This window comes from Takifugu flavidus, chromosome 8, assembly GCF_003711565.1.
Source record: "Takifugu flavidus isolate HTHZ2018 chromosome 8, ASM371156v2, whole genome shotgun sequence".
NCBI classification, from domain to species: Eukaryota; Metazoa; Chordata; class Actinopteri; order Tetraodontiformes; family Tetraodontidae; genus Takifugu; species Takifugu flavidus.
Window position 1 is genome coordinate 8,649,379 of NC_079527.1, and position 8,815 is coordinate 8,658,193.

At 48.0% G+C, this 8,815-nt stretch overlaps 1 protein-coding gene across 1 annotated transcript; it reads right to left on the minus strand.

Moving 5' to 3' along the window:
- Positions 1-2,902: 2,902 nt before the first annotated feature.
- dhh (desert hedgehog signaling molecule) lies at positions 2,903-6,904 on the minus strand. The gene is made up of 4 exons (XM_057040555.1): positions 6,627-6,904; positions 5,989-6,404; positions 4,104-4,365; positions 2,903-4,028 (listed from the first exon to the last, which is right to left on the minus strand). The coding sequence occupies exons 2-4, from the start codon at positions 6,232-6,234 to the stop codon at positions 3,271-3,273; spliced, it is 1,266 nt and encodes a 421-aa protein (XP_056896535.1). The 5' UTR covers positions 6,235-6,404; positions 6,627-6,904; the 3' UTR covers positions 2,903-3,270.
- Positions 6,905-8,815: the final 1,911 nt, after the last annotated feature.

Genomic DNA, 8,815 nt, shown 5'->3' on the forward strand with positions numbered 1-8,815 from the left:
GGCTAGCTACAGAGCCAGCAAATCGTGCTTTGTGTCGAGTGTTCACAGACGACCGGGGGACCGTAGACATCCCATGCGTGTCTTCAGACCGCACAGATTAATAATTCCAACTTTATTGAGTTCTAAAGACCATGTCGCTGACTCGGGTTTTGCACACTATTTTAGCACGAATGCTAATAACTAAAAACGGACTAGCCTCTAGTCAGTTGTGAAATCTCGATACAGATTCTGCAACTGTGCTCAAACTATTGCATGCGTAAATTGCGACCTGCACCTGTGTCGACATTACGGTCTATCTTTTTTTTTGACGTTTCAGTCGGCTGCAGGCATTTATCTGCCAGAACTCTGCAGAGGAACTTTGATTAACTCGCATGAGTCTCTAGCATCATTTTGGTTTTTCACACAGTTCCGCCAAGTAGCCGGTTAGCCGCTGCTAACAGGCTAATAACAACTACGTCAAATGTTGATTCATTCAGATGAAGGCGCATGATTATGTTTTATTCTTCGAAACGAATGTGCGGGGTTTTGGTTGTACAACTGGCAACGTTCCACGCAGTCTCACCAACAGCTATTAATCTGGTTTGCGCAGACCACCTGAAAAATGGAAACGTTCCATCAGATATTAGGTCATCTTCACATCGGGGAGCCATTATTTCATTACTCTGTCACTTATTCCGTCTTGTTGTTACATGAATTCCTCCTAAAAGCACGAATCAGTCATATTCCTGCATGCAGATGAGTTTTGTCATTGCAACAATTTCGCAAAAAAACAAGATCTTTATCAACACCTTCTTCTTCCGCTTGGTTCTGCACATTTTACAGGTTTATCCGAATCTGGCCTAATCTGTCAACCGAGTTTCAGCAGGTTTACCGATAATAAATCCAATAAAATCGTTTAATCCATTTACTAATCTGTTTGGTTGTGTATGCTGGCTCACAGGCCTTTTGACTATACTATAGATTTACACACATCAAGAGGAACTCGGCCATTTTCAAGTGTTATTAAGGTGTTAAACCATAAATGAATCCGTTTTAGTGTATAATTCTTTGAAAAGGTGCGCTAATTGATACTGTCTTTATTGATTTCCTTGGCATATATTACTCATCACATTTTGCTGGGGATGAGCAGCCTAAAGGGTCATGTTGGGCCAGGGCTCGTTGACCTTTTACTTCCCTTATCAGTGTGAGAAAACGTCAGAAAACCCCACAAATGACCCACAACAGATGACTGTTTGGGAAGAGCATTTCAGTTTTGACAACGTGCAAAAACAGCCCACCAGAAACTTTCTCCCCACATCAAACGCACCCATTGTTCTGCCGGCCGCAGCCGCAAAGCTCTCAGAAAACCCAACTGCACATTAATCTCCATTCACTGGCCGCAAAAAAGGCCCGGGGGCAGCGCACACAGCCCGGGCCTGGATGTCATTGGAACGATCCCGTGAACTCAGAGAAAATTAGATTGAGTAACAGTGTGTCCCATTACGAGAAGGTCAGTGATTTAATCTACAGCAGCTACTTTATATTCTCTGACGAGCCCTGCGGCCAAACGGCGGCCATGTTAGGCGGGAAAAAACACTGATGTAAAGGTGATGTGGACCTGAACGGCCACCTGCTGCAGCCGGTCTCTGCATGAGTACCGGAATTCTGGGTATTCCTTTTGCAGTTTAAGTGCGGAAACACGTCTAACCTGTGTGCGGCTCCATGTGGTGTTTTTGGGTTATTAAACTCGCGTAGTGTGAGCCGACAAAACCTGCCAAAGTGCGCCGTGAATGGAAATACTCATTTATTCAGGCCAGTCAGGAGAATTTTAGGTTTGTGCCTTTCTGCTCTCGTTGGAAAACTGTTACATAAGATGATTTTTTCCCCCCGAATGAATGAATTATGCAGAGTTTGTCACCGAAAGTTTGCTGAAACTGCTGCTCGAACCAACATTTCTCTCTGAAACGCAGGCTCCTGCTCGGAAAGGAGGTTACTGCTCGTCCCTCTGACAGGATTACTTCATTCCACATTCAGTTTAAACGAGATTAGATTAGATTTTGGGCGCAGGGGGGCCAAAGCTTGGATGGCGGACACCAACCCATTGGCTGTCGGGCGCATACGGAGGGTGGGATTAGGCCACTGCTGGCTTCTTATTGGATAGTCAGCAGAGCCGATGCTTTCCCATCTGCCATCTGCCTCCTGCATCTCAAGGATAATCCCCTAGAAATACCTCCACAGATGTTAACAACAGAGGAGAGCGCACTTTATCTGCTCGTGTGTATTTTTTCCACAGATAAATACTCTTCTGCATATATTTTTATTTTCTCTTCTTTCATAAATAAGCTATAACGTCCTTTATTGATAACACGGGAATACTAATAGATAATACACAACAACCTTGAGAAATGATTGACAAGCAAACAATCGGCTTGCATCTGTTTCGCCACCAGGCGGCGCGCTTTCCCCAAATATCGCCTCCAGCCGTGGAAGGATTTCATGAAGTTTTAATACGTTTAAAATCATGATTTAATTTACGAATAAAAACAGGGCTGGAAACATTATTAAACAGAATGATAATGTGAGATGCAAAGTGGTAGAAATTAAACAAAGGACAGTGTTAAACCAGTGAGCAATTATAAAGCTGGTGACCAAAAATAAAAAGCCTTTTTATTCTAGACATCCTCAGAGATTGTAAGAATTCACATAGATTCCTTAAAGTAAATAAACGATTGTCCTCTAAGGTGGCAGCGCAGTGGGAAAGTATTAAGCACATCGTAGTTTTTTATTAACCAGCCAGCCTGTTGAACAACAGTTCCGCTGCAGCCCCTGAGCTCATAATTCTCAGCTGAGACCCACAGAAATGATCTTTCGCACACTCCGAGTATGGAACATGCAAATGGACGGACGTGTTAGCAAGACAGACCAAGTTCGCTTCATTTTAATGTTTTCTGTGACCTTAAAATACAACTAATGGGGTGTAATTAACATAAAATAGGTATATATTATGTTTCAGCTGGTACAAAAATAAAGCTTTCATTCATATGGGAAAATTCATTCCTATCCCATTAGAATATATATATAAAGAAATAAATTGAATTATAAATAGTCTCTAAAATGGTAACCATTCTTCAGCTTTTATAAAATATCAGTTATTATATCAGCGCATGATGCAAACAATGGTAACAAAAAGCGAGTGAGTCACTTTAGTGCATTTATTGTACTGAACAGGAGAAAAGTTAGTGTCAAGTTAACACTGAGCAGTGTATTACGCACAGTATGGATTCTATAGCTTCAAGGATGAAATAAGTCTGGGTTTAAAACGATCCATCCGAGTCTGTGCAGCAGCTGAGCATACCAGTGCACCTCAGACGTCCGTCCCCGTGGGCCTGCCTCGCTCCGAATGCTCGTACTGTTCCTCGCACACACTTTTCTGTCGCCTCTGACCAAAGCGTGTGGATGCAGCGGTGTTTTACTCCCATCGCTCCGCTCTTCAGGCTCTGCCCAAAGAAGCTGGCTGACGGAGGAGAGAAGCCGCACGGGTCCGAATGCCCAGTGGGCGAGTCGGTGGTCCTCCACCAGCGCGTAGCTGGACGCCAGCACCCCGTCAACGAACACACTCCCAGCTTCTGTCAGGGGCGCGTACGCACCCACGCTCTCTTCTTCCGTGATGGAGACGATGCGAGATGGATGTACCTCGCCCCCCGGCGTATGGACGAGGACGCATGTCCCTGTCTGGGCTCTGCTGGCAAACTGCGCCTGGTACTGACTGCTGTCGGGTCCGCAGTGAGCGTCGGAAAAGACCAGGTGATGTGGGGTGACGGCCAATCTGCGACCATCCTCCGTCTGCAGAGAGAGGAACCTCCACCTGCTCTCTGGATCCCGGTGGAGAAACAGGAGCACTGGGCTGAACACCACCTGGCCTGTCTCCGAGAGCGCCATCACCCGGTCCCCGGGGGTCAGCGACGACAGGCTCTTCTGGAAACCTCCGGCGACGGTCACCCTGGACCAGCCGGGAAAACAGCCCCCTTTCTCCACAGCAACGGAGTGATCTGCAGAGAGGGAGAGATGATCAGACGTGTGGCGCGGGCCGGCCCCACCGGCGTCTTCGCTACCCTTCGACTCACCGGCTTTCACTGAACAGTGGATGTGATATTTGGACTCATAGTGGACCCAGTCAAACCCGGCCTCCACGGCCAGCTGAGCCAGGAGGCCGTACTTCTCCGTCTCCCTGTCGTCAGTGGTTATGTCGACGGCCCTGCCTTCATAGTGCAAGGAGCCCGGAGGGTGGTGCCCGTCCTCGTCCCAGGCCTCTGTCACTCTCAGGTGCACCCCTGGCCACTGGTTCATCACAGCAAGGGCTAGCCTGTTCAGACAGTCCTTACATCGCTATGGTAACCAAGGGAGAAAGATTGTTATAGTGTTTGTAATGAACATTAGCGTAGCAAATACAATACAGTTGCTTTTTTCATTTGAACCCTTTTTAACAGGCTTTAATTGCAGTTTTTGTTTTAGCCGTTGCTCTTTTCACGCCGCTACCAGTTGCTACGTCGGATGCTTACGGCCCCTTATATTCCCGTGAATTTCCCATCAAAATTAAATAAGTGTTAAAGTTGAACTCCAGTTTGACAAACTGATTGTAGTTATTGCCTAATTGCCTTAAAAAGACACGTTTAATTATTAATTCTGAGGAGGAAATGCCAGACTTGAGCGTACGGCAGCGCCTCACGGATTTAGTTCAGTGTCGCTCACACGGTTGCACAATCCCAGGCTCTCAGGTTAGAGCCCCGGCAGTTCCTCCTCCGCTCTCCTACGTTCTGTCTCGGCCTTGCCGGAGCAGTCGGGGCATAGAACAAAGCTACTGTAGCCAGTGTGGCACATTCCTCTCCAGGGTGACAGAATAATCAAGGCCATTCTCTGCCTCCCCAGGCATATAGGTTTCTCGGAAATTTTGGCGGTGCCTCGCGACACCCACATGTCCTGAGATGTTACAGTCTTTGACAACATTGTCACAAAATAATAGGTTGGGAAAATGCGACAACCGCAACCATGCACTCATTATCATCTTCTGCCTGGGCTCATCTGGAAAATCAAGAGAGCCGTTTGGGAAAGGGAGCGGGAGTGACGGGAGCCGGGTGAGAAGGAAGCATTTGCAGCCTAAGGGTCAAGGTTTGGAGTAAAGAGAGAGGGCAGAGGGCAGGAATGTATGGGCACGGACTTGGGAATGTGACAGAAAGAGTGAGAAAGTGAGAGGCACAGAAAACAAACTGGCTACATTTTTCTGCCGGCACAGAGGCGTTTCATTGTCGGAACCACAATAGCGGCTTTTCCAACGGTGACATTACTTCAGCGAGCGGGAATTCTGTATAGGCGACCCCTTCTGGTCTCCAAGTGACGCACAAAGAGCATACAGTATTTTACATCTGGGCAAATGAGGGGCACACATACACACTCAAACCGGGCATCGAAGACACACGCACACACACACACAGAGACTATGCGGTGGGAAGGGACTGAACGCACATTTATACCTGAAACAATCCCAAAGGTCGCTGCTTTCTCACAAACCCGCCAGGCTCTCTGAGTAAATCACACACCTTTCTCCTCAGAAGATGTTAGAGACTTTAAACTCAGGAGCCATTTTGTGGCCATTTCTCAGCAACCTGCCACAGGAAGAGTTTGATTTTTAATAGCAAAGGCTCTGGTTAAACATTAAAAGGAAGCCTTCTCGATTCGCTTAAAGGGGAGTGTTGGATTACACCCTGACCCTCTTATCTCTAGAAACGGGAGGAGGGAACTCTGTTAAAGTGTGCCCACTCTTACCCTGGATCCACTTTTTGTCAGGGAGACTTGATATTAAGGATGAGGACAAAGAATTGAATGAGCCTATCTGAAATAAAGGGTTGGTGGGGAGTGATTTTAAAGTGACACCACTGAAAGAGCATCCTCCAACCTACAGCTTCCTGTCAATACATGGGTGGAGGGTCAATTTCAGCCATGAACCAGCCTCACCTTGGTCATGAAGCGGTCTGCGTTGGTGTTCTCCTCGTCCTTGAACACGATGTCTGGGTTGTAGTTGCACACCAGTTCGTTGAAGCGCTCAGAGTTGCGCGTGATCTTGCCCTCCGCTCGTCCGCTAGCGCCCAAGTTGTTCTCAGACAGGTTGGGGAAAAACTGCTTGTAGTACATGGCCTTGAGCTTCCGGGGCCTGGTGCGGATACCGTAGCCGGGCCAGGCCCGCACCCCTGTACCAGCCATACGCAGCTCCACGCAGCCAGCAGGCTGACCTGTGCCAGGCGCGCCCACCAACACTGCTTCATTGGGGCCGGTTCCCAGGAATCAGTGGCTCACAGTGATACCCCAGCTCCAGGTGTTTAATAGCATGTGAGTGAGAGGCAAATCTTGGTCCATTCCAAATCATGTGGTTTCTAAAATGAACAATAATACCACAAAAACCTGCTAAATGTTTGGACATTCCTTATTTCTCTTGCATGTTAACACCTTACAAACGGCTGTTGCTGCTTTAAAGTTCCACCTAAAATCTAAAATCCACTTCCAGCAGCGTCTAAAGTCCCGCAGAAGTAAAAGTCACTCCTCTCGCGTCGGTTGCAGGTGCCACTCCTGACACAGGTGAATCGCTGCTCACTTACCGCTTCTCTCTCCGCGTCGGCTCCTCTGACACTGGCGCGCAAACGGACGCGAACCAAAGGTCCGGTCGACACACCGCGGTTCTTAGCTGCGCTCCCGACGCGCCCTCATCCTCTCTGTCCATCCAGAGGTGTCTGTCGCCTTGTGCTTGCCCGGTCCGGCGCCTTGTGTCGCGCTGCGGTGCTCCTGGCCACCTTGCACCAGCCATTGGGTCTTATTAGCGTCGGGACGAGATTGCCCTCCCTTCCTCTGCGCGCTCCCTCTCTGACTGCACACGCCTCCAATTCAACCTTACAAAGAGCATATGATCAGCCTGCTCAGTGTCTGCATGGTGACCCCCCCAACCACCGCCACCACCACCCACCTGTGACCTCTTAAAAGTGTAAGGGCGTCAAATCCTAATATTTAAAGCTTAAACTAAAAAATTTTTTGCACATTATTTCCCAGTAACACTGAACCAACACTCTTCCGTCCTCTCATCCGCTTCATCGAGGCGGGCGTGTGTGTATGTGTGTGTGTGTGGGGGGGGGGATCTGTGGTGCTTATGTTAATAATAGATGGAGTTGAAGGTGAGGGTCTGAGAGGGAACACGAGTGTCCAGCCTTGACACCCCCGACTGCGTTGCCTTCCTGTGTTATTGGGAGCCAGCCTGACCCCCTTGAACCCAGCGCACCCAAGACCTTTTTCTGCTGGGAACTCCCACTCTGGCCACAAAACAACATCTTGTTTTTATCCATCACTGAACAATAGATGGGGGAGCCATAAAAATGTGTCAGATAATTCCAAAGACAGAGCAGAGTAACGCAAAGGAATTGCTTTGTCTGCGGGGCCTGACATCTGTAATCGCACACGGAAGCTCAAGTTAATGATGAGTTGAAGGTCAAAGAGGGTCGCCGTCCTATTTGCAGCTTCCCGGGGCAGTTAAGGATCCATCATCATTGTTTCAGTTTGCTTGTGCAACTGGGAGCTAAAGCTGCTCCAGAGTGTGGTGATCAGACGGAGGTCATTGAGCTCCATGGCGGCCCCAGAACCGCGTCCCTGCGAGGGAAGTTTCCAGAAGATCCCAGGATGCCGGCGGGAGGGGCGGGCGCAGGCCTCTGCATCTTCCTGTCCGCACGATAAACACGAACAAAAGCCCAAAGTCTGCAGAGATGAGAGATAGCCTCGGCGACAAACGCGGGGACTGACTCAATCACGCAAAAATCAACAAACACGTTCAAACTCACAATTACCCGCCGCTGCCACTTCAAACAGCAGAGATTTCCATCGGACATGGAGGGGAGAGGAAGCCAGCAGGCATCTGTGGGTCAGAGGTGGAAATAAACCCATGATTATGAATTGATTTCATTTTATTTTGGTGCCGCCGTCCTCCTCCCAGCTGTCTCCTCCAGGCTTTTTATCGCTTTGCTTCAGGATGGGAGGACGGAGCCGAGTGAAGGGTTTGTTTCCCTGCAGAGTCACATCGCGACTGTTGATCACTCCACTGATGATGATCCCCATTTTAGAACATGGCTGTCACTTTTAAACATTTGAAATTGATTCACGGAAGAGTTTTGCCCTTGATTATTCTCAGGACTTAGGCTTCTTCATCAGGAAAGTGAGTTTTGTTTGTCAGAATTTTCAAAGCAAAGTTTGGAGGGGAAAAAAGCCTGACTTTGGTCTCCAAGTGTAAAACAAATAAAATACATTTTCACTGTCATAAGATCAAATTTCTGATGTAAAATATGACTTTTCCCTCTCATTATAGTACTTTAGCGATGTAATATTCCAGATAATTGACTAAGGTTTGGGGTTAGTCAATCAAATGTGAGTAATTTGTTTCATTTCATAAAATCTATATGTGGTTATGTGGAACTAAAGTTTCTGTTCATATTTCTGCAGAAATGTGCCTAAAGCTATAGATAGATGACACCCTCATGTAAGTTTTAAACAATGGCTGTTCCAACTCAAGTGTTTGTCGTGGTTCTTCTGGTGCTGAATAGACAAGAATGGCTTCCTCAGATGGAGGCCACCAGGAGGGGGGCTGGCAGATAGAAAGCAAAGAACCGACACCTTGTGTCCTCACACACACATCTGGTGTCGGTGCCCACCAGCGTGTGTCCCGCTTCACCGTCCCTCGGCACGTTATCAGCGCAGGAAGAGGCAGGGCGGCTCGCTCTGCTGTAGCCACGGCACCGATCTCTTTTAAATT